This window comes from Myripristis murdjan, chromosome 14, assembly GCF_902150065.1.
Source record: "Myripristis murdjan chromosome 14, fMyrMur1.1, whole genome shotgun sequence".
Taxonomy (NCBI): domain Eukaryota; kingdom Metazoa; phylum Chordata; class Actinopteri; order Holocentriformes; family Holocentridae; genus Myripristis; species Myripristis murdjan.
Genome location: NC_043993.1, coordinates 14,537,204 through 14,563,382, shown reverse-complemented (window position 1 = coordinate 14,563,382; position 26,179 = coordinate 14,537,204). Strand labels below are relative to the sequence as shown.

The following is a 26,179-nucleotide window of genomic DNA, read 5'->3' as shown; positions in this document are numbered from 1 at the left end:
CGCAGACATAGACAAAGACGGGAGGAAATAAACAAGCAGATGTTTCTAATGAAGGAGGAGGCTTTGGGCACACACAGGGGATTTGGTTTATTCCATCAGACGAGCCACTGACCGGTTGACTATATTGTGGGATCAATGACACACTTGAAGGTGATTAATAAAACTGGAGGGCTGTGGCCTCCCACAGATTTTATGTCTTCATCCTACGAGCACAGAATGGCCGGAGTGTCCCGAGTGCTCTTGACACCAGGATCATCTTACACCGGCTGTTTTCCAGTAGCAAACTAAGAGATTATTTTGGGAGGTTCAAATTGCCAAATTGAAAGGGTTTACCGGTTGCCTTCATCAAATATCTGATTGACCTACTGTCTGACCAGTGTGACATGAAAAACCGAGATGAGACAGGCTCTTCTTAATAACTTAAAGGAGATTTCCTTCTGGCATATGTCAAGCGACCATGAGAGGAAAAGCGGGAGCGATCGACCTAGTCAAAACTTCAGCTTGGTCCTGTAGTGCATGAGGGTTTAAATTATTCTTTTTAAATGGTGTATATTTAAACTGAAGCATACAGTTTTTTTTGTTATCACAATTTCACTGGTTTTATAAAACAGACTTTGAGCGGAATTAAAATAAATCTATAATTTGCACAAAAAAGCAAGACTAAAAAAAAAAAAAAAAAGCAAGATTAAAACAGGAAACAAAAAAAAACAGCATTCAATTTATATATATATAAAAAAATAAAATAAAAAAAAAGACCTCAATCAAGGTAAATTTATTTTTGCTGATTTTGAGATGTGCAGTATAGTGAAAATATTATTCTATTTGACTGTAATGGAAAAACAAAGGACCCAGGTTTTGGCTGGAAAATCAACAGTTAAATTAGGATGTGGCCATAAACAAACTATGAGCAACTGGTGGGGTGTGGCTCCTTTGTTGGGGGAGAGTAAAACAGAGTAAGAATAAAAACGTGGCAGGGCATGGGAGCCATAGAAACAGCATTGATTAGAAGGAACAAATGTATTATAAAATAAATAGGTAAAGAGGTGGAAACAAGACTCAAAAATGGTGCTTTTATATAATTGAGGCTGCTTTTGCATTTTCAGGCAAAGAGCCAGACACATACAGTGCCAAAATATTTGCTGGTGCCTTTTGCCAGACAAAGGAATGACTGATTGTTCACTTTATTAAAAACACTATGAACATAAATTAAGATCTCTTATACACCTACAGAAAATACAGCACAGCTTTCCTCTTCACAGAATATTCTTTTCAATTCATGGGATAAAAAAAGACACAAAAACATATTTTGTAAGTTGGCACACAGGTGGCACTCCTTGAGATATTTTCCTCTCAAAAACAAGATCAGAAATCCAATCAAAGAGCTCAGCTCAGCCAATAGCAGCTCAGTGTCTGTGGCAACAGCAGCGTCAGTCCAAGCAACCATTGGTTAGTTGTTTCACACAGGCAAGGCTGTAATTGGCTGATTGCACGCCGAGGCTTCATTGCCTCCATGGCAACATTGCTTCCTTATTGCTTAGGGAAGGTGAAAGGAGGGGAAAAGGGGAGGCGACTTTCACTCAGACACTACCTCTGCATTATTCATCCTTTGTCCCTGAGTGCTTGTAGAATGTGTGTAGAAGTGTTGACTGGTGTGTGTGCATGTACATGTCTATTTGGGTCTCGGGTGGCAACCATTGGTTGACTAGGAAGGGGTGAATGGGTTGAAACCGCTGCAATGATTGCACTTCGGAGTGCAATGCATCCTGCAACACCACATCTATATATAAAACAGCTAAATGAGTTCAGAGGCCAGTCAACCGTTCACTGATGTTGACTTAATGCCGTGCTATTAGCCTTTAAGCCATAATGACCTAAACTGACCAAACAAACAAACTGGGACATATTTTTCCTGAATGACTGATGCATAAGGCATAACAACACACATCTGGACAGTCAACTAGCCGGCCGGCCGGCTTCCACCAGCCACCCTGTGTCCAGGGAGCACCCAGACGACAGCTCATCCTCAAGCGGGGATTGGACTGAGAAAACAAGAACACCCCCCCGACACACAGATACAACGACCGGCAGCACCGACGCAACAAAAACCACGCGGCTTGTTTGTTGTTGTTTTGACATTTTTCTTCCAGCAGTTGAGGGTGGAGAGACAGGGAGGGAGTGTTGGAGGGGAAAGAGAGGGGAGGGAGGACGAGGGGCGAGGGTGGGGTTAGCTGAGAGAAAAACATCACACAGAGATTAGGGTTCCATAGGAAGAGAGATGCATGGAGGGGAGGGGGGTCAGTCAGGACTCCTCCCCCATATATCTGTCTGAGCAAGAGCGGGGGATAACGGCTGTTGACAGGCGTGCCGGCCAGCGAGCTGGCTGGCTGTTCCTCCGACAGTGAGTGCGATGACGAGATGGCAACAGGCACTTAGCATAGCACGTGCTCTCAGTTGCCATCGCAACCTGCCCTTGGATACAGCGTGCTGGTTGGCCGTTTCTAACTGTTGTTGTTCTGTGAGGCTGATGAAACCTCGTGGGTGAGGGAGGGTGATCGGTACAGCATGTAGCCGCTTTCCCGCCTTGGTTGAAAGTGTTGCTATGCACATTCGAGGTCAGCTTGGTAAACAAATACAAACCTCTCAATACATAAACAACTCTCCCCCTTCACCCTGAAGTCCTAAAACTTGCTGTTTAAGTCAAATCCAGGAGACACCTTTAATGAGAGTGAAGCGTCAGAGCAGGTTGATCCTCTGATCCTTTACAATCTGAGCAAATAGCAAAGACACAGAAATATTTCAAATATATATCTTGACAGTTTAGTTATTTTATTGGGTTTATTCCATTATATATAAAGAACAACAATGAAATACAAATACAACAGAGTTAACGCTTTTCATACTCTTTTGACTATAGGGTGGAAACATCTCTTAAGCAATCATACCTGAAAAACCATCCACTATTAATAAGTCCAGAATGCACCACTTCTAAAAACAAATAAAACAAAAACAAACAAAATAATTAATAGATAATGTAACAGCAACAAATGCTTTACAGTCTGGGTCAGAAAGGGATGATTACAAGAGAGAAACAAACATTCCTTTTGTATTTTGAGGCTGCATGGCTCGAGGAAATGAACAAAGAGGGAGTGTGTGTGGCCTCGCATCACCAGATCGATACAGCAGTGTGCTGAGTGTGCAGCCTGATGAAATCCTACACAAATAAACATTCTGCTCATAGCCGGCATTCTCACTGCGTGGAGACGGGAAGAAAAGATGCTGCTATCAACAGCAGGAGCCAAGCTGACAACATGATTGATTACACGCGCTGGTCTTTGTTTCACCAACCGTAATCCGGACAAAGAAGAGTTGGCGCTGTGTATGCAGGTGTGTGTGCGTGTGTGTGGGTAAGACACAACCACAGAAAATGCTTTTACTGAGGGAATGTTGTAAGTTAAAGGCGATACATGAAGGTGAAAGAGGTAGCAGGCTTGGAACCCCTGCCCTCACCCGTCCAACAAATCACCCACCCAGATAAATGGAAGTCCATCACTATCAGGGCTCATCACCTCCCTCCTGCAGGCCAGCCTCGATCTCCTCCAGCCTCTGCGCCATGGAGACCACCAGCGTTTTTATCTGGGAGGGAAAGGGCGAGATTTTGAGTGGGCACAGGACTGTGGGACGAGGACGCAAAAGAAGCAAAGAATGAGGGGAGGAATGAGGGAATGGGAAGGAGTCGGAGAAAGGAAGGAATGAAAAAGAAAATGCACAGGTGAGAAGTGAGGTGAGCAGCAGGGGGAAGAGATGAAGAAAGAGGGTGGAGAATTGACAGATGTGAGGATGTGGGGGTTGGGGCAGAATGATGAAACCCGGAGAGGCAATGGTCATGAAGGGATGGGTGTGAGCGCGGGTGGAGAGTGGGAGTCGGGGGGGGGGGGGGGGGGGGGGGGTGAGCGGAGGGGAGGGAGAGACAGGTCATCAAGTGTACAAGGTGGAAAACCCAAACAAGTGTCTGGGAGACAGACAGACAGAATACATTAAGTATGGCGGGCGACAGGGGTGAAGGGTGGCGAGGATGTGGCAGCCAATAAAGTCGCTCTACCAGTTCTAACAGGTTTGGGCCCACGCTGATGGAAAATCACGCCAATACAGCTCATGGATGACTAGGCCTGATGAACTACTCACACAGACAGACTCACACCGCAAAAATCTGCATCTTATCAAGTCACATGTTCAGTGTTAAAATCTTGTTTTTCTTCAAACAAGTGGAAAAAAACTGCCAGTAATTATTTATTTATTTATTTATTTTTTTTTGTACCATTCGTTCCTTTTACTACTTATTTTGTTTTTGTTGTGCCTTTATTTTAACTGCTGTACAGCCGCTTGGTCAGCTCTGGTTGTATTTAAACGCGCTTTAGAGATAACCTTTATTCGATTTGGATGAGATAATTCCAATTTCCAATGCAGTTTCCAGAATTTTATAAATAGACAGAATTGGGCAGATCAGCACACTGGTATCAAGAAAATGACACTGACACTTGATTGAAGAAAACTGTGTGAACAAGTGGCATTATCTCACCCCTCTGGCAGATTTTTCTCACTTGTTTGAAGAAAAACAAGCTTTTAACACTTAACATGTGACCAAATTACTTGATTAGATGGAGATTTGTTGCAGTGCATGTAATGATTTAAAGTGCCGATTTCAAATCCTGACCCCGTCAAAGACCTGTGTAATCTCATTAGAATGAACTCCTGGCCAATGATTAAGTGACGGATATAAAAGCACCTAAAATGAATGCAATCAGCGCGTAACCTAGTGATGAGATTAATCTAGAGTCCACCCTCACAGTGACTAAAGCCTGTTGATGATGAGGGGACGTTGTATCAGGAGGCTACATATTAATCAAACAGAATACGGGCTAAACCCATTTATTTAATCACACAGCGAATTAAAGCGCTCCTTTGTCTGAGTGGCACATGGCACAGCTTTGTTAATATGACAGTGACATGGGCTTCATTGTGTGCCATGTACTGGAAACAGTAAGACATGGTACTTCACTTCCAACATATTTGTTCTGACAGGACATTGATGGAATGTAACCTCAAACACACACACTAAGACATTTAGGCTCTGAAGACTGACATGAAATTAAGTCTGATAATGTCGTGTTTATTTGAAATGTTTTTCTTCTTTTATTACGAGTAGAAAAACCTGTTCATGAAATGATGGAATGATAATATCTCAGAAAACCCTGGATCACATGTCACCCAACAGATAATCACAGTGTCTTACTCTTCTCTATCAATGTCAGAGACTTTTGATGAAGTAGGTCAAACAAACACGCCATAGTGTAACATGAAGCGCGCTACAGTCCAATCCATACAGACGTCATGATCAAAACATGTTTTCCCTCTAACAAAGATTCCTCAACATGCCCCCCATGGGCTACATTGTTCCTGCTGAAAGACTGTGGAAGTGCAGCCTTGTATTTCTGAGGACTGTTGCCACCTACTGGCCAATCTATGGTGTTGCGGATATTTTCTTGTACTGATGAACAAAGGATTAATTTGAATAAGTTGGGGAATCACCACACTTTTTCAGTGATTTCCCATAGCCTCTGGAAATTCATAATATGGTAAAATGCGACTGTAAAATCTACCTCTTCAACAGGAATGAATTAAGAGTTGAAACAGATTTTAAAATATTAATACCATTATTCACTTGCCAGTTATTGATGAATATATAATATTAAATCATAAAAAAGAGCATTTTTTGGTAGCCAATCTAGCCCAGACTGTTTTGAAAAACAAAGGGCTGACCATGTGCTGAGATCATTCAGCTATTGTCTGATATAAGAGTCTAACGGCCTCCCACAACCCGGCTGATGTCATCAGGTATCCAATATAACCCGTGTATTGATTCTCAACGAGAGAGAGAGAGAGAGAAAGACAGAGAAAGAGAGTGCCACCAAAATACAAAGCGACATGAAGAGAATGTGATTTTTGAGGCAACTGGCAGCACAAGGGTCAGGTCAGGTCTTTTCATAATTTTCACATATCAACAATGTGATTTTCAACAAAGGCTGCATTTCATCTGTGTTTGGCCATCGCATCCACTGCAGTGTACTTTCGTGCAGAGGTTCTGGTTGATGGATAAAATTTAAAACATCTCCAAACATGTCAAGGCAAACTGCAGAAGAACAAGACAAAGAAATGCATGAGCGCAGCAGTTTACCTCTGTCAGTTGTTGTTCAACAATGCCTCTGTACTCCAGGGTGACTGGCTGCTCTTTTGGGCCCTCTGCTGCCACCATCTGGTTCGCGGAGCCGAGCACATAGCTGAGAGAGAGTAAGATCCAGGAATATCAGGAAGCTTGAGCCCGTACATGGAAATTCATTCTGACAGTTTGGTTCAGCTGAGTGGCATCTAGTGCAATACTGCCTTTAGTCCCCGTGGCTTGGATAAACGGAAACAAAAGCTGATTTTAGTCTTGAAGCAGCAGGGTGCCCTTTTGGTTACACAGCAGCGCTTCAACTAATGATTATGATCATTGTTAATTAATCTATCAGTTATTTTTTTTTCAATTACTCATTTAGTTGAAGTGTCAAAAACAAAGACAAGTGCTCATCTGATGTGAAATCTGATGTTAAATTGTTTCCTTAGTCTGTACAGCAGCTGAAAAAACCCAAAGTATTCATTTTACAATAATAAGCACGGATTTGAATCAGAATCAGAAATGCTTCATTGTTCCAAGGAGGTAACTGGGTCTGTTGCTCAAATTCTCAGGAGAAAAATATATATAAGCATAGGTGAAATTATAAGGATAAGAAAAGGAAAATACGAAACATAAAAAATATGTGCAATAGAAATTTGTAAAAAAAAAAAAAAAAAAAAAAAAAAAATAGAAGTATATTAGCACCTCAGTGATCTTAGCGAAGCTAAAATAATCATTTTTGCTTAATAGATGACTGAAATTATTCATTATAAAAAATAACAATTTAATAATTTTCTGCCAATTAACTAATCAATTAATTAACTAATTGTTTCAGCACTATTAGACCATGTTCAATAAATAAATAAATCAGTTTGAATCGTAGTGTCCTTGACTCCCAGCAGGCCTGTATGTCGATTCCTTGGGTGACACGTGCATGTAAATGAGTAAATGTGACAAAAACTTTCCTGAATTAATTCCATAAATATTTCTAAAAAAAATCCTAAAAAATTCTTTTTAAGTACTCACACAGTCATGTTTTAATTATAGCAATCAAGTCCTGAGAATTAAAATGATGACTGATGCTACAGTGTCTGCATGTTACACTGGAGTAAATCAATTATTACTTATTGACTTTTAAATAAGACTGACCAAAGATTCCCAATATTAAAAAAAAAAAAAGGGTTATTTTTCATGGCATAAACTTACCTCTCAATGTCTGCGACATTGAAACAGAAGGCAAATCTTTTGAAGTCCAGGCTCTTGGGCGTGGACACATAAACCATGCCGAGCAGAGAGTGGCAGCCTCGACAGGTAAGATCCACGATCAGACTGCAGGAGGCAAAGACGAGAGGGAAAAGTCTGCGTGTGTTTGCTGAATGCGCTGACAAAAATCAATGAGATGTTTAATTCTGGGTGTCAGGCAGGACGTTCCTACCAGCGAGATCTTTTACTGGGTTCATAAACGTGGCTTTCCTTCCCAACCAAAACGTTGTCAGTGACACCTGAGATCAAAACCCCAGTAACATGTCAGACATTTTCAGGCAGCTGCTGAATTTCCATGACATTAACAGTAAAACAAATTAAGAAATAAATATCTAAACAAGCAATTTTATCAGGCATGCATCACTATTAATTGTTGAGGCTGATACAAATATCTTCATTTTAAAAAATGGAAATATTATCCGAAATGTCAATATGGCCAAGTGCAGTATCCACATTGAAGGAGCTGCATTTTTTTTTTTTTTAATAAAGATAAAATGTGCAACAAAATTCTATTGCCAGTTAAGTATTGTGGTGCTATGGAGATGCCCTGGCCAAACATAATAAAACATGTTTTGTTTGTTTGACCCCACCAATAAAAAAAAAAAAAAAAAAAAAAACGGGCCAAAAAGGAAAATGATGGTGCACTGTCATTCCCAACATAACACAGCAACATCCTATCATCATAAATCATGTGGCAATTAAAACATCTGTCAAAATAATTGCAGTTTTTTTTTTTTTTTTTTTTTTTTTTTGGCCATATCATTAATTAATTAATTAATTAATTTTTTGGAAGCACTGGAATATATGCCTGTATGTGTTTTAAACCTACTTGTTGTGTTGTTTTTTATTGTATTGTCTGTGTTTTTGTATTTATTTTATATGGACCTGAGTGTGGAATAAAGTTGGCATTGTATCAAGCATTTTGTATGGGACTCTGTATATATATATATACACACTATATTACCAAAAGTATTCGCTCACCTGCCTTTACTCATACTATGAACTGAAGTGCCATCCCATTCCTAACCCATAGAGTTCAATATGATGTCGGTCCACCTTTTGCAGCTATTTACAGCTTCAACTCTTCTGGGAAGACTGTCCACAAGGTTGAGGAGAGTGTTTATAGGAATTTTTGACCATTCTTCCAAAAGCGCATTGGTGAGGTCACACACTGATGTTGGTCGAGAAGGCCTGGCTCTCAGTCTCCGCTCTAATTCATCCCAAAGGTGTTCTATCGGGTTCAGGTCAGGACTCTGTGCAGGCCAGTCAAGTTCATCCACACCAGACTCTGTCATCCATGTCTTTATGGACCTTGCTTTGTGCACTGGTGCACAGTCATGTTGGAAGAGGAAGGGGCCCGCTCCAAACTGTTCCCACAAGGTTGGGAGCATGGAATTGTCCAAAATGTTTTGGTATCCTGAAGCATTCAAAGTTCCTTTCACTGGAACTAAGGGGCCAAGCCCAGCTCCTGAAAAACAACCCCACACCATAATTCCTCCTCCACCAAATTTCACAGTCGGCACAATGCAGTCTGAAATGTACCGTTCTCCTGGCAACCTCCAAACCCAGACTCGTCCATCAGATTGCCAGATGGAAAAGCGTGATTCATCACTCCAGAGAACGCGTCTCCACTGCTCTAGAGGCCAGTGGCGGCGTGCTTTACACCATTGCATCCGACGCTTTGCATTGCACTTGGTGATGTGTGGCTTGGCTGCAGCTGCTCGGCCATGGAAACCCATTCCATGAAGCTCTCTGCGTACTGTACTTGGGCTAATCTGAAGGTCACATGAAGTTTGTAGCTCTGTAGCAATTGACTGTGCAGAAAGTCGGCGACCTCTTTGCACTATGCGCTTCAGCATCCGCTGACCCCTCTCCGTCACTTTACGTGGCCTACCACTTGGTGGCTGAGTTGCTGTTGTTCCCAAACGCTTCCATTTTGTTATAATAGAGCTGACAGTTGACTGTGGAATATTTAGGAGCGAGGAAATTTCACGACTGGATTTGTTGCACAGGTGGCATCCTATGACAGTTCCACGCTGGAATTCACTGAGCTCCTGAGAGCGGCCCATTCCTTCACAAATGTCTTGTTTCACAGTCTGCATGCCTGAGTGCTTGATTTTATACACCTGTGGCCAGGCCAAGTGATTAGGACACCTGATTCTGATCATTTGAATGGGTGAGCGAATACTTTTGGTAATATAGTGTATATATATATATATATATGTGTGTGTGTGTGTGTGTGTGTGAGTGAGTAAAATGCTTGATACAATGCCAATATGCATTTTTTTTTTTACAATCATACTACAACTGCAGGGGTAAGTAATCTTTTCTGATTTACTTTAAGACAGCCAAATTAATTAAGACTTGTATTAAATGACATTCTCTTAAGATAAAATGTTGCATCAATGTCACGCCCACAATCTGCCAAATAACGGCAGTAAAAGTCATATTGGACCGATATAATATTGCCTTTTACAGCTAATATTGGCCTGTAGGCTACTGATTGTCTGACAATATATTGGTGGTGGGAATCAGCTTTGAAATAGTGTATTTTGAGTGTGTCGTGCCTTTATCTCAGACGCTATCTTTCTTTGTCAGGTGTAAGTTTTAAGAACACACACACACACACACACACACACACACACACACACACACACACACACACACACACACACACACACACACACACACACACACACACACGGTCTCACGTTTCAGGTGTATCTGGCTCTGACTGTCTTCACTCCCGGCCCAGGACAGAGAGTCGCCGACGGGCAAGCTGCACTTCCCGCAGACGAACACCACGGGTCCGTCGCAGTCCTCGTCGACCTCGGCCTGAGCGGAGATGTCACTGCCGGGGGTTAAATCCATAGTATGAAAAGAGAAATCTCTGTTGGTGTCGGTGGTGGTTGAATCTTCAGTTATCGGTAGGTATTTTGTCTTCAGCGCCTTTGACTTTGCTCTCGTCGCCGCCATTTCTGCTTCAATGTTTTGAGCGAGCCGAGGCTGTTTGAAGTTACGCGGGTGGCAGACAGAGCAAAATGTAGACGAGTGCGCAGGCGCGGAAAGAGGCTTCACTTCTGTGTCACTTCCGTCTTCGCTTAAATTTGCTAGCTAGATAGGCTAATATAAAACTAATGTTTTAGTCACAAGCAGTTGAACTAACTAATTACATTTACTCACATCACTGTAATGGAGTAGCTTTTGTGTGTTTGTATGTCTTGAGTATTTTTTTTCTAAAAGTCAGTAAGTTTGCTTTTACTGCAGATGGTTGTGGTAGTGAGAACCATTTAGGCTCAACTGGCAAGAATGTGAAATGCCTGTGGGAAAAAAAGGGAAAAAAGGGGGAATGATGTCAGTGGGATGGCCTGGTGATGAGAACCATGTAGACTCAACCATCATGTTACCCAGTAATTCTGCATTTGTCGTTTGAGTCTAAAGGGTCCTCGCATCAATCCAACCTCAGGAATTTTGCAGAATGTACCTTTAAAAGAATGTAGTTTGAACTGTATACTCACATCCTTTTCTAACTGCATGGAGGTGATCACACCTAACACAATTAGGCTGCTATCTGGACAAAGTAACTCCGTAGCTTTAACTCCAACTATATTTGAAATGAGCTACTTTTGACTTTTACTTAAAAGGATTTTTACAGCATTAGTTCTACTTTAGTAAAATATCAGCCGATTGACAGTACTTTTACTTGAGTAGCAATTTGTAGTACTCTTTCCACCACTGGTCTCAAATATCTGCTTCAGGCCATTATGAACTCAGCAGGAAAACGACAGTAAACAGGAAAAAATAACCCTTCCATGTAAACACCATGTCTGGACCAGCTGGAATAAGGCCATTAAGCCACTGGCTCACATTTAATCAGGATAATTAGTCAAATGTTCATGCACCCAGTGACAGCAGATGATTAGTTATGCTAGATAGCCTACTTGGATCCTTGTGGGAAAGTTGCACCGGACACAATGAACTTCTCAAGAATGCAGTGTACTTTGTGTGGTATAATCAGTAAAGTCACTTTAAAAAACAAACAAACAAACAATAAAAAATCCATCTCTGTGCTAGGTAGCACTGTTGAGATGTTTTCCAGGCTGTTGAAAAGGTCCCTAAGCTTTTAGATATTAAGTCAAAAGAATTATACAGGACACAACATCCGCAAATATAAACTAATAAAAACAACTCACACTCTGTCCAAAAAGCCCGCCTGCATTTATTATCTTATCTGATGAATAAGCTTTTTTGAGTCAAGACAGATGAACATTTGGTACAATTAGGGTTGTTGAACCTAAACATGTTTTTATATTATTTCATGTTATCAGCGCTCTCATTTCACATAAGCCTAAATGTGGTAGCCTTTGTTGATGTCCAATGTCAGAAATGAATATTCATTAACATCCTTGCATAATTTAGCGATGGATGCATCAGCTAGTTATTCAGCTAGCTGTCTAATTCATTAATGAACTAATTTTAGACAAACGTAAGCTTCAGGAAGCTAATTTTATAACCTTACGCTGTTCCAATCTAGACGACAAGGGCTCCCAAACGGGAACATCACATGAATTATCTTGACTGTCAAGTTCCTAATCTTTGAAGAGGAAAACGTGAACCGATTTTTTTTTTTCCTAGGATGGCGAAGTGATTTCTTACATTTTGAGTCGTCATTTTGGCTCATAGGTTCAGGTTAAGGTTGAGGTTAGGGTTAGGGTTAGGTTACATTTAAGTTTAGGCATAAGCTGGTCATGGCGAAAATTAGGAAAAGGCTGTAGAGAATGAACGTAAGTCAATTAAACCATGTCTTCGCCATCCTATTGGAAAAAAACGTGAACCGGATAAACACCTTTTCAGTCATTTGTGTTGCCTTTTCTTGTCTTGTCTGTTTGTATTATTTATAAAGAACTTTTTTACCCTTCGTAACCGTTTTCGTCTAGTTCTTTATTTAGAAAAAGTTGTTTTGTATAGCCAAAAAAAAAAAAAAAAAAAAAAAAAAAAAAAGGAAAACACGTGTTCCACATTCTCATTGGCTGTTAACCAGGAAGTTATTAGAATGACTTTTGGGGCGCGAAAACAGAAAGTAAAAACTCGGCTCACAAACTTGTTGTTGTGTTTTGAGCCGTTGAGCCGCTTCAACATTTACAGCAGCCACTGTCGGCCTCTCCAGCCTTTCCCGTCGCCATGTGTGAAAAGATGAAAAGGGTAATGTCTGGCTTTTTGCTCACAGTTCAGTCGGTGTAAGTGAGCTGGTGGTAACTGTGTGTGCCCTGCTGCTCCTCAGGTGAACCAGTGGCTCGGCGCAGTGTTTGGGGATCAGACTGTGCCGCAGTTTGAGGTCAACACCAGGACGGTAGACTTACTGTACCAGCTGGCGGAGGCGAGTGAAGTGCGATGCAGCAACACAGCTCTGCTCATAGAGGACCTCAGACAAAAAACTGCAGAGTATCAGGCTGACGGTGAGTAGCTCATACATGCATGCATGCATGCATACATACATACATGCATACATGCAAACATACTTCATTGATCCCGGTGGAAATTTAGGTATCCAATAGCTCAATATAATAAACACACACAAAAAAACATGCATAAATAGCCCAGAGAAGTGACTGCACTGTATACATAAACAAGACACTGTTGATGCACTAGATAATTGAGTCAGTAGATGAATTATGCAGGAGATCAATAATAATCCATAATGTAAATGTAAATAAACACTCTCCAACTTTATTTGACATCCAGTGGTGTTGAAAATGGTGTTAATAATTTCCCAGTTTGGGATCAATAAAGTAAATCTATCTATCTAAATAAAAATAGAATTACGTCATTATATATGATGCTTAGGCTAATATCTTTTTCTATGATAGTGTAAGTGAATTCATACCCTGCATCTGTTACTGGGTGCTTCCTTGTGGCTTGAGATTTGTGTCATTTGAAATTTGATTTAAAATGTGTAAAACTAAAACTTGTTCCAGTTGGGCTGCGATCAAAACTGAATTTGATTAGTAACGTTTAGAATTCTTGTCATGGTGTGAAATTCAGTTAAAATTCATTTGTATTTGCATGTTTATTTGTATCTGTTTTATTAAGTGTATATATGTTTTAGATTCATGAGTATTTTTGGAAACACTGAAAAGTCTGTTTCAAAGTGACACATGCATACTTTAACCTGAAAGCTTTGTCCTGTGTTTCATATAACCACATGGCTGTATTCAAATTAAATTCAGAAATTCAGTTTTGCGCAAACTGCCTTGACTGGATGCCTGTATGGGCTTCATTTAACAGTGCTCTTTGCCATGTTGTTTGTCTGACAACTGTATTGTTTATTTTTTCACTGCGGGCCTCTGAAGGGAAGGATGTACAATGCTGTGAGTTTTTCTCACTTGCAGAGTTCTGGTGTGTTTCTCCCGTCTAGGTGCTCATCTCCAGGATGTGGTTCTCCAGGGAGTTGGCCTGTCTAGTGCCAGCTTGTCAAAGCCTGCCTCTGACTACTTGTCTGCTCTAGTGGACAATGCGATGGCTCTGGGAATCAGAGACACATCACTGGGCAGGTACATGGCCTTTGCTTTTGAAGCCTATCAGTCAAGGGGCACTCTTTTCTGTTTCTCTGTTAGTAGTTTCCCTGCTGCCAGCCAGTAATTGCTCCTAGTAAAGTGATGCCATCATTAATGTTTGGAGTTTATGCCTTGTGTAGCTTTTTTCCAGCAGTCAACGACCTAACAAATGAACACCTGGAGGCAGAGAAGTCAGAAAGGAGACTGGATCGGGAGCTCAGCGCCCTCAGAAAGAGACTGGGCACCACTCTGGTCCTGCGAAAGAACTTACAAGAGTAAGAAAATGAGTGTGGAGGATGATAGTGGCATGCTGATATAAGTGACTGTACTGTAAAAGCACAATCATGGCCTATCATATTGTAGGATATAATTCATTTCCATTTGTTTTTGTTTTTTTTTTTTCTTTTATTCCAGGGACCTGAACAAAACAGTGAAAGCTCAGGAAGTGGAGAGCGCTAAAGCAGAGGAGAGGCTGCTCAGCAGGGATTTTGTAACAGCAAAGTCTAAAGAGCTCAGTTACAGGAGAAAGAGGGCAGAGGTTTGTTTGTCTAATGGTTTGGTTATCATGTCTTCAGGACATGCTGATGTAGTAATGACATACTTATTACATACAAGTGAAGGCTGCCAATACCTCCTATAGTAATACACTTTGTATTATCACTGGGAGACGCCAGCCATGCTAAAATTATTATATCTCAAGTTACACAGCAACACGGATGACATAGCATAGCTGTGGAGCTCGCTATGAATGTTACATTCCATCCTATCAATCCTGCAGGATAAACTTGCATCCAGGAACATGGATAAAACCCTCTCCCACCAGGCTATCGTGCAGCTCTCTGAGGTAATTGAAACTGTATCGATGCAAAACGCACAAGTAACTTGGAAAATGGAAACATAATACCTGCTCCTTTTTAAGGCTTTGAAACATACGGTCTCATTTTTCCCCTGTCTGTCCTCTGCAGGAAGTCACTGCGCTGAAACAAGAAATAATTCCCCTGACAAACAAACTGGAACCTTACTTGGACTTAAGCCCTGTATGTTTGTTTTGATTTTACGACTATGATGATGATACTGTTTTGCCTGTCTCACTGACCACCAACTTAAAAGCGCTGTCAGGATGTGCAAAATATTTTCATGACGCCATTCTTGAGAGATTGAAATGCATCTCCAAACAGTTCTATTACATGTTCATACTCTTACCACTAAATGGCGATGTTTGCTTGTGATTGCTAGCCATAATTTTGGTTCCCTACTCACCTTCGCTCACTTTCCTCATTAACGAGAGCTTACAGGCCAGCTTACCCAGAAACTGAAACACTGACATGACAGTTCTGCAGACCTGTGAAAGAGGCTTTGCAGTTTGTGATTAATAGGATTGTAAAAATTCAGACACCGGAAGTCATATACTGTTCTACCAAGTTTAGTCAGGTTTCCTCACCCTCAGTCTGTACCACTGCTCTGTTAATGTACTTTTAAAAGCTATTTCAACATGTTACATAATGATATGAATTATTACTAAAATGTTATTAATAGTGTGTGAAGTTTATTTCAAGTTCAAAGTAGGCAAGTCATTTCATTTCAGCTAGTTACAGCTCTGTGAGCTTTAGATGCTTGAAAACGTTTAAAAATTTGCTTTACTAAAAAGTGTTTCCTCCTGTCTGCAACAGAGTCCATCTCTTGCTCAGGTGAAAATAGAAGAAGCAAAAAGAGAACTGGTGAGTCTGAAGGTGTATCAGTAATGGCGTGAAATGTGGTTACATACAGTTAAAATGGTGATTTTTAACGCTATATTTTTACTCATTTTCAGGCTGCACTTGATTCCCGACTTGAGATGAATGTGGATTTCACACAGAAGTGATTATTATTAATTTTTTTTTTTAATGATATAGTGTTTTGGAGTTGATGTCTGTAAATATTTAATGCTTGAAGAATAATAAAGTAATAATAATAAAGTTGTTTGCTCACGACTCTTCCCTTACAAGTCTAGATGACGATGCTCTGTCCTTGTCGTGGTTAGAAATGAGGGATCAGATCAGGCGTCAGATGTAGGTTTAGTCCTTCAAAACTATTAATATTTCATCCACGTTTGCCAGTGAGAAAGGAATGTAATCTAATAATTGTGTTGCACAGTGCAGCCAGAAGATTATTTTCGAGCAGCCTGCCCAGCCTGCAGTAGAGCCTCTAACAGAGTTGTGGAAATAGTTCAAGTTCTTTGTTCATACAATTAAAATAGAAACTCAGTAATGTCAGTCAAAACTCTGACTACTGTCCAAATTAGTATCTTTCCAGATATCAGATTATTGAACAATCTGGCTCTGAAGCTTCACCTTACTTTGACATGCTACTGAAAACTGCTGATCAATGGGGCTGTTTTGGCAAGAAAACAAAGCAGTATGTTGACGAGTGCAATGATAAAATACGACACAGAACATTATAATGCATTTGAAAAAACCAAATGAGTGTAACATGCATGAGGATACGTCCACACACTGTGCAGTTTCTCTGTTAGACAGTGGAGTGTGTTGCAAGAGAGTGAAACATCAGGGAGAAAAAAATATATAATTTCATTTCCAGTCATTTCAAGTCCCAGTCTGAGCTAACTGTCTTATTTATACGCACAAATACACACACATCTGGCTCAATCTCATCCCACTGTCAGATTATTACCGTTCATTAAACATGCAAAACACGGCCTTTATTGCCTTTGGTTGGACTTGATTGGTTCGTCTCTTCTGCTTCCTGTTCATAATAAATCATCATTAGCTCTAATCAAATGTTTTGTCTTTATTTGCTGGAAACAGGCACTGACGCTGGCTGTCTTGATTGAAGGGTTGCTTTCACCATCCAATTTGAACAGAAGTTGTTTTCAGCAACATGCTTTGAACAAGATTGTCTGCTATAAATACATGTCAGATATCCCCCTATACACCCAAACACAGATGGCATCATCAGATTGGCTTCAAGTGTTTGAAATATCTTATTATAAATAGTGATATACATTATGTTTAACAAGTGCTAGATTATTCTGACTCGCTGTTTAGCTCTTCTGAATGTATCGCCTCCAACCTTTCCCACGGTATTTTAGGATGAAGCATGGTAAAGAATTTGTTTCAGTGTCCTGACTTCAGTTTCCACCATCAACTATGCAAAGTCTGTTTACCTGTGTACTCATTTGTTTTCTTGATTATTGTTCTACTTTTAGTATAACAGCTCTGTCCACCATGGCTAACAGTATGAATTTATGATGCCATGAACACATTTACTGACATGAAACATTACAACTTTTTTTGTTTGTTTGTTTGTTTCATTTGTGACCGTCATGGTTGAGTCTCGTCAGCGTGCAAGGAGGCTTTCAGGAAATACTGTTTCTTTTTTCCTGGAGTTTGACAACAAAATTCCACAGGCTTTGGAGGGAAAACAGGACATGAAAGGGGTCGAGGAGCCACTCCCTGGGTGCCTAAAGCTAAAGTGCTGAGAATGAAACCAACTAGGGGGCCTATCCTCCAGTTTGTATGCAAAATATCTCCTCTGAGTTCCTCCCCCTGCCAGTCTCCTCAGAGGCTCAGACCTCGGAGGCTCAGATTGACCTCTCTGTCAGCTGACTGTTGAAGTTCGCTCCTGTAGTTTGACATGGAGATTGACTGGTTACCATGGAGGGCCTCCTGGATGCAGGCTGGAGAACAATTTACCAGATAGGCCCCTTCTGTATTCAAAGGCATTTTGCACACACAGCGATGAGGGTATCAACACAGGATGAGGTAAAAACAAAAACACCAGGGACAAAACATAAACCTGGGAAATATCACACCTTTGAAATTTAATCTTTGTAAATAAAAAATGGTAAATGAGAAGTCTCCTTTAAGAGTCCGGGTACACATACCTTACAGGGAATAATTACACTGGCCTAACATGTTCACTCTCCATGCAACAGGTGCTGATCAAGTCTATGCAGTGAGGCAATGCTTCACAGTGGGATTTTACCACCAGTCACCATAAAGACAGACAAATAAAGTTTAAAAGAAAGAAACCCTTACAGAAAGAATTTTATTTATTTATTTATTTTTTTTACAAAAACCCAGCAAGTCACGGTGCCTGTGGTACTCAGTGGGGAGTTTATGGTAGAAAGAAAGAAAAGAAAGAAACGACAATCCAAAGAGTAAACATGTGTCTCGTGGGAAAAGGTTAGCCGGTGCCTCCTCATACCATTCAGTGTCGACCCTCTTCCCTTTAAAATAGTTTTATCCGCCACGCCCACACCATAATTCCCACTCAGCTGTTACTGTAAGTGGCTTTCAGTTTCCACATGTATCCATTCACAAATCTGCGCCCTGAAACAGTTGAAAACTTGGACTGGGAGGATCACCATGCCTCGGATTGTATCTCCTCGACTGTCCGCTTTGAACAACTTGTTGCGCAGCTGCTATTTCTAGTCCGCTCTGCTGCCGCGTACCGGAGCGGGACAGGGGCTGCTGTCATGATTTAACAGGAAAGACGGGCGCTTTTTGCAGGATATTGTGCGTAGGCAGTGTTGATGCTTTTGTGTAGGGAGGCGGGTGATATATCAACGACTTTTCTCCTAATTTTTTTTTGTAATGCGAGTTTCATGATGCGGGGTTTACACCGTGTCGTGGCACTTCATTTTTTCCCCTCCACATCAAGCCGTATCAGTTTAATGAAGCGCTTCAGGCTGTGGTGACTTTTTGAGCTCCATTAATATGACCTCAGAGAGAGGGGATGCGAGCCATGAGCTGGACGCGTCCTCTCCACAGACATGACTGGAGCCACAGCCTCTTCTACCTGACCTTACTGCTGTGGACCAGGCGCATGGACGGGCTGGCCGACTTCTCAAGTAAGATGATGATGATGATGATGATGATGATGATGATGATGATGATAATGATGATGATAGTGTGCAAGGGATGCAGGATGACCCCTTAGGGTGAGAGCAGGAAAACATACCGGACCATCACCTTTGTTTAGAGACTGTTTAAAACATTAAAAACATTAGGGCTGGGGGATATGGACAGAATCAAATATGATATTTTTTGGGCCAAATACCTCAATGCTGATACTGTGACAGTGTTGTTCACAATACATTTACACAATCATATTTTTGATAAATACTCATCAGCAGTGCCTATATAATAAATAAGTGGGTAAAGGCAAATAACAGAACAGCTAGAACAGTGTAATTAAGTTCAGAAAATGCCATCATTTTAATGTAATGCAGCCTTTAAAACCAGGAAAAAACAACACATATGCTATATCACAGTACTATGATATCCAAAATCCCAGAAGTCTCGTATCATAATATCAATATAATGTTGCTATATTGCCAACCTTATTTCCAAGTGTCTCAAGATATCTTGAGAATAATTTCCAAGACAGCAGGACAGGTATTGTGTCATCATGTCCCAAGACAGTTCAGAGCATGTCGTCAGACAGATATTATCCATGGCATTAAGGCTTAAGGCACTTTGCTGGACACTTTGACTTTTAGAAATTACAAAAGTGACAAGGAGTGTCTCAAGTCACAGTGTTAGTGTACATTACCTTGAATGTGGTTTAATTTTTAAAAGTTTATGTTTTGATTAGAATATTTTAAGTGCCAAATACTGATTAAATGTAGAGATGAAATCACAAAATTTTGCTTTAGTTTTTTGAAGGAAAAGGCTGCAGATGGCTGCCCACCCAGAGCCAGGTGGGTGACCATATGCCCACCTAGAGCTGAGTTCTGCTTGAGGTTTTTTCCCAGTTAAAATGTTTCTGTCCTCAACACTGCTCATGGGGGAGTCTTTGGTTGATGGAGTGAGCCAAAATCTGTTGGGTCTCTGTAAAGCTCCTTGAGTTAACTTCTGTTACGATTTGATACTTAAAACTGAATTTAACTCATTTGAATCAAGGATCTGCATTACATCCCCAGCAGAATCATTTTACCCAAGGAAACTCCTTCTGAGATTTTTGCTCTTAGCTACGATTTAGTATAGAATGTCATTCCGCCTCATGGGCTCCCTGGTGGTCCTCCAACACCACTTTGGTCATTTTGATCAGATAGATTCAGTGAATCTGTGCTTCTATGTTGAAATCATCCATCCTCTCTGTAACAGAATACCTGTCCAGAATCATCACCAGCCATTCTGCCCAGGCATGTGATGGGCAGCCTCTGCGTCTCCACTGCCCTCGCCACTCCACCATCTCCATCCAGTCGGCCTTCTACGGGAGCGGTGGGTCACAGCTATGCGGTGCAGACCCTGACCTGCTGCCCGGAGCACAGAACCACAGCTGTTCAGCTTTTACTGCTCTGCAGGTGCTTTTATTATGCAGTTTGACTTTCGCTTGTTCAGTTGCATCTAGGTGGGCATTATTTTATATGAGAGATGTGCACCTCATATGTCTAACTTTGGCAGTTGAGTACCAAATTAAACTTTTATTTGGATGTTTTTGGAACCTCGTAAGCAAGGACTGGGATGTGGATGGAGATTTATTTATTTATTTATTTATTTATTTATTGCAGAGTAGAATTCACCCACCTTTTTAGGCTGACATAAATCTTTAGAACAGAAACTCATGATATTCTATACAATACAGTAAGTAGTATCAATCAAATCAACCTGATTAAAGTTCATCTAAGGATAGGGTCTTCTAAATAAACAAGACTAAAAAAAATAACTTTCTTAAATTTTTTATGGCACTATTTTGTCACTGATATCGGTTGATGGTGTATTGTGATTATTTAAATGCCTCAAAAATATACATGAGCATTATTAATTTGCTCTGCTTTGACTGCTATAGCAGTCAAAGCAATTCTATAGCGTTACGATCAAGTGATATGAATAGTGTTGCCTGTCTGATTGTCCTGTAGATTTATTATGGCATTGCCTAATCCATCATTTGTGCATTAGTGCATTGTTCTGAACTGAGCCTCTGAGTCAATGTTCATTATGGATTATGGAACAAATAATTGCAGGGTCAAATCCTGCATATTGATAAATGCCAACTCTCCTTCATGTTTGCTGTACAGAAGCTGCTGTCAGAGTGCCAGAGCCACAGAGATTGCCAAATGCCTGTCAACCACCTGCTTTTTGGGAGGGACCCCTGTCCCGGGACCACCAAATACCTCCACGTGGATTACAAGTGTAAACCCAGTGAGTTCAGTGCTGCACTCAAAACTCTTACCTCCTCTCCCGCATTCCCAAACCCTTATTTTCCCTCTGTCATCACCACTGTCTCTTCCTTGCCCTTTGATGCTCTTTCTCCTCACTCAGCTGAACACAAAAGACATGTGGTGTGTGAGGGAGAGACGATGGTGCTGCGCTGTAAGCCCCCCAGGGTGCTGAACATCTATGCAGCTGTCTATGGGAGAGGTCTGGCCGAGCCTGACATCTGCCCCTCGCACCTGACGAGACCACCCCCGTTTGGTGAGTCGACGACAGTTTCACTACTCTTGCATGGTGGGAACCGACAATTCCTAAGAGCGGAACAATAAAGCCAGGAACACAATATTAGCATAAACTACTTTATTATGAGTCATAGAGAGAGAGGAATTAGTGAGTTTCATCATGTGTAGTAGTTCAGTAGTAGTTAATTAGATAAACTACTTTGAAAAACAGTTAAAAGCTGCTGTGTATTAATCTATCATCATTTGAACATAATACAAATAAGCATTTTAACTTAACTTTTTGTTTGTTTGCTTGTTTGTTTTTGCATTTCGCGTGGTCAGATTTGACAGGAAATCTAATTTATTACTTGACTTCATAGTCTCTGCGGGGGGCTTCATTTTGCAGCCAAGTGTAAAGCAATACACACACAGTAATACACACAGTACACATTACCCACACCATAGATCCAGTTCCGCTGAAGTTAGTTCAATACAGATATGGCCCTGAATATGAAGTTTTTTTGCCTGTGGAAACCTAAATATGTGGCCTGAGTGAAGAAGCTGGAGTTTACACCAGAAAACACAAAACGGGTGAAAGCAGAGCTAACACTTTTCTCTCAAAAGCAGATGGTGGAATGAGTGAAAGGTCAATGGCAATCCAGTGAGGGGGAGTAATGACAAGTAGCAACATCCTTGTGCAACAGCAAGCAACAGAGCATTGGAAATGTGCTCTTAGTTTTGAGAGGCATTTTCAACAATAATACCACTAGTATGTGATAAGAGGTCCCATTTGTTTACAGTAATTATATGAAGCTGTGAAACAAAATCAACTGTCACATACTGCCATTTTAAACCTGCTTAACATAGCATCTCGATTCATCCTTTGCAATTTGTTTTGCAAAACATGTGTGATAGCTGGTGAATACTGTGAACTGTGTTACAGTTCTTTAGATTTACACCAGTATAGTCTGTTTTCCATGGCAGTGGTTTTTAAAGTGGGATCCAGGGTCCTTGAGGGGTCCTTGAGGGGCATCAGGGGATCCTCAGCAAAATGGGGAGTTGTTCAATTTCACTGTGATCAAATTTGGAAGAAATTATTACAGTAAGTGTTATTATAGCATTCTGTTAAACTCTGAATTGGGCCTCAGTATGAAGGTTCACCGTGGTTTATGGCAATGTCATATGTTTTGTACTAATAGATGGAATACTTGAAAACAGTTTAGCCGAAGCCATAACACACCTACAGTATGGACAGACTTTAGTAGCAGAACGAAGTTAATTCAAAATGAAATAATGAAAACAGATTACTTTCTGTCAATAAATTGTAATTGTTGTGCTGGGACATGAAGCTGAATGGCACATTATTGCTAGCTTCACACACACACACATACACACACTCACACAGATTCCCTTGCAGAAAATGTGACTTATTCATTGACTAGCTCTTTTTTTTTTCTTTCAGAGTGTTTGAACCATGAGGCTGTACACGTGGTGTCCCGGTCCTGCTACAGCAAACAGAGGTGTGTTGTTGCCGTCAGCAACCAGACCTTTAGGGACCCCTGCTTCCCAGGAACCAGGAAGTACCTCACTGTGCTCTTTGCTTGTGGTAGGAGTCCTTCTGTTTCCTCATGCACAAAAACCTGTCAATTACACAGAGATAAGTTACAAGAGTAAAACCCCTAACATGAAACTGGGCAGAAGATTTATCACATTCTTGTTTTTGCCTTACTCATTGCTCTTCAGTGCACATTTGTACTTTGCTATTGTGAATTCCTATCTGCTGATCTCAGCCACCAGTTATTCTTATCATATCACACCCAACAACACAGAGAAAACAGTGCCAGGGAAAAATAGACCGTGAGCTCAGCTTTGAGAGTTGAGGCTGACATCCTGATAAACTTCCTGTGAACAGCACAAATGCCAGTGAGGTCACTGACGGACATTGTTCGTGGATCATAGATCGGAGAATTGATTTCGGCCTGGTGGTGAAAGAATTCTTCTGACAGACAGTGTTGGCTCCGTTTATGTGCAGAACAATTTGAGTGAACCTTGACGGGCAGTCATCAAAGTGTTTAGGGAAAAAGTATTCATGGTCTGAGAGGATAGTTTTGTTGTGAGCCCAGATGTAGGCACTGGTGTGCTAATGAGCAGTTCACTGTAAACCCACTGACATAGACGGTCTCTTTCTCCTCTCTAGTGCCACAGACTCTTCTTAGAGAGGCAGATCCAGGCATATTCAGCTCCCCTTTGCCTCCTACACTGGTCATCGAAAAAGGTAAAGTCATCATGTCAATAGCTGCAACTGCAAATCTCTTTTGGTCTATTGGTCTATCATGAATGAATGAACTTTACTTATAAAGCACCTTTCATGCACAGAATGTAACTCATAGTGTTTTACAATTAAACTCCAGGATGAGAATACACAAAAATACAATTTAAATAGTATTTGCATAATACATATAGGTAATATAAGTAAGTAGTATTTTGAGGTGCTACCCATATAGTGGTATTTGGTACTCCATACGAGTGTTTCACCCATCAGCTCCTTCCCTGTCATGGAAAGGAGCACTGCAATAGATAATGCTGGCCTCATAAACATATAAAAAGGTGTGCTATCAGCATACCTGTTGAATATTCACATCATACTGCTGGATCATGGTTTCCAGAGACAGCATGCGCAATGAAAACTACAGACGTCCAAACACACCTCCCTGGGGTACACCAGTCAGTATTAATAAGTTTGGAGTTTCAGAGACATGCTCTTCAATTTTTTTTTTTTTTTTTACCAGCTTCTCCAGAGGATGTTGAGGTGGAGGAACCTTTCCCCAAAGGCTCAGGGATGCCAGACAACACAGGAGCTGTGATGAGCAACTCTCTCTTGACTTATGCTTACATCAAAGGTAGACAGACATTACACACATGCTTGGTCATGCTTGCGATTGCAAACACAAACACACATCTACTCTGTGCTTCAGTGCTTCTTCTCTCCTTGCCTTCCTGTTCAGAGCACTCGGAGATGGCGGCGCTGCTGTTCACCTCAAGTGTTTGTGTCGGCCTGCTGCTCACACTCCTGGCTGTGTCTGTCCGAGTGACCTGCAGGGGGCGCCCACTCAGAGGCCACAGACTCACAACCAAGTCGCCCAGTCAGGTACTCAACCGCCAAACAGTGGGAGAGGACGATGGCAACAATGATGATGAAGATGATGATGACGATGATGATGATGATGATGAAGAGGAGGAGGAGGGAACAGACAGCTCTTTACTCTCTGCCACGGACAGGAAGTCGCTGTACGGCTGGGAGGAAGTGACATATGTGAGTGAGGCAGCAGAGCGGGCAGAGAGGATTGAGCGTCGAGAGATGGTCATCCAGGAGATTTGGATGAATGCCTACCTGAATGGCACCTCCTGTGGACTAAACTGACCCATCGCCCATGGGTGCTGAATTAGCACCTTCAGGATTTTGCAGTCGTCTCTCTGGGACTTTCCCCCCTGTGAGTATTTGTACCCCAAGAGACATGACTTTAAGTTGTTAAGCAGTTTGTTGTGTGTTTTGTCATTTTTGCAGGGCTGCTCGTTTTTCTAAAAGTAAATTGTTTTTGGCCAAATATCATTACTTGTCATTTTGAAAGGATAACATATGTTTTATGCTGTGAAAGGCTGGTCATTGGTCAGTATTGCAGTTGCTAAATCATAATTCCTGAAGGGAGTATGATACCATTTTTTTTTTCACTCACACTGACCACCAAATGAACTTTTCTTCATTACAATTTTAAGTTAAGACATTGTTTATTGAGAAATGATAAAATCACTGGTCTTTTCATACTGATTCATCATCGAGGCTTGAGTTGCCACATTGGCTGAATCAGTCATGCTCTTTTGCCACTATAAACCAAAGAACATGGCAGGGAATGTGACCTGTCACAAGACTGGCCTAATTTCATCATGGTGGTTTGACCAAAGGGACCATGTAACACAGTCCACTCTATACATTATCATGTAACTTTTGCCTCCTGACTTACATCTCTCTGGGCTTGAACTCCACACTTCAAATGTATCTTTTTTCATCACAGACAAGTCAGTACATTAATAAAGTACAACAGTTCTAATGCTGATCAGAGTGTAAAGTGCAAAGTGTTTCAAAGTCCATCTCAAAATTGTTTTCAGTCAACAATAACTTAATTAAGTGACATGGCAATGTGTTCCCTACAGCATAGCATTAGTGGTAGTTAAACATTTCAGCTATTCATGTGACTATGACCAGAGACCCAAGCCATGTACGCTTTTTTCTCCTGCCCCTACTGGTCAAAAAGCCATCTGAACAGGATGTGAATGAAGTGGAATTATCCTTAAATTAAGTGCAGTATGTTCAGGATGTTTTCTACGTAGTGTTCCTTGTAAGGGGCCAATGAAACCACCCACGCCTCTCTGAATCACTGCAGCAGCTCCATTGATGTTCCACGCTATGACTCAAAACACTTTCACCCTGAACTCTTGAGCCCCCATTGAACACTGGGACATTAGCTGGAGTGACGACTGGCTATGTGGCAACTTCCTGTCTTCAGGCAGCAGCGGCTCTCGGAGGTGCGAGTGCCACTGACGGGGACAAAGAGAGGAAAGGTGTTGCATCCTTCTCTCTCCTTGCACTCCAGGAGGCCCAATACTGGGTTCCTGTTGAACTTTGATTCTTACATTTATAACAATGTAATTTTCCACATATACACTGTGGATATCAATAAGAAACACAGGACTACTTTTTTACATGGTGTATGA

At 41.1% G+C, this 26,179-nt stretch overlaps 3 protein-coding genes across 3 annotated transcripts; 2 read left to right on the top strand and 1 right to left on the bottom strand.

Moving 5' to 3' along the window:
- Nucleotides 1–2,805: 2,805 nt before the first annotated feature.
- Nucleotides 2,806–10,536, bottom strand: mis18a (MIS18 kinetochore protein A). The gene is made up of 5 exons (XM_030068970.1): nt 10,186–10,536; nt 7,647–7,713; nt 7,418–7,540; nt 6,233–6,335; nt 2,806–3,633 (listed from the first exon to the last, which is right to left on the bottom strand). Exons 1-5 carry the CDS (start codon nt 10,448–10,450, stop codon nt 3,553–3,555), a joined length of 639 nt encoding a protein of 212 aa, XP_029924830.1. The 5' UTR covers nt 10,451–10,536; the 3' UTR covers nt 2,806–3,552.
- A 1,980-nt stretch (nt 10,537–12,516) lies between these two features.
- On the top strand, nt 12,517–15,978 carry haus1 (HAUS augmin-like complex, subunit 1). The gene is made up of 9 exons (XM_030069046.1): nt 12,517–12,676; nt 12,756–12,930; nt 13,890–14,025; nt 14,169–14,303; nt 14,443–14,566; nt 14,807–14,872; nt 14,994–15,065; nt 15,699–15,746; nt 15,839–15,978. The coding sequence occupies exons 1-9, from the start codon at nt 12,656–12,658 to the stop codon at nt 15,887–15,889; spliced, it is 828 nt and encodes a 275-aa protein (XP_029924906.1). The 5' UTR covers nt 12,517–12,655; the 3' UTR covers nt 15,890–15,978.
- Nucleotides 15,979–18,352: 2,374 nt separating this feature from the next.
- Nucleotides 18,353–26,175, top strand: eva1c (eva-1 homolog C (C. elegans)). Its single transcript, XM_030069043.1, has 8 exons — nt 18,353–18,880; nt 20,139–20,338; nt 21,053–21,176; nt 21,297–21,449; nt 22,872–23,015; nt 23,607–23,684; nt 24,199–24,309; nt 24,415–26,175. Exons 1-8 carry the CDS (start codon nt 18,766–18,768, stop codon nt 24,828–24,830), a joined length of 1,341 nt encoding a protein of 446 aa, XP_029924903.1. The 5' UTR covers nt 18,353–18,765; the 3' UTR covers nt 24,831–26,175.
- Nucleotides 26,176–26,179: the final 4 nt, after the last annotated feature.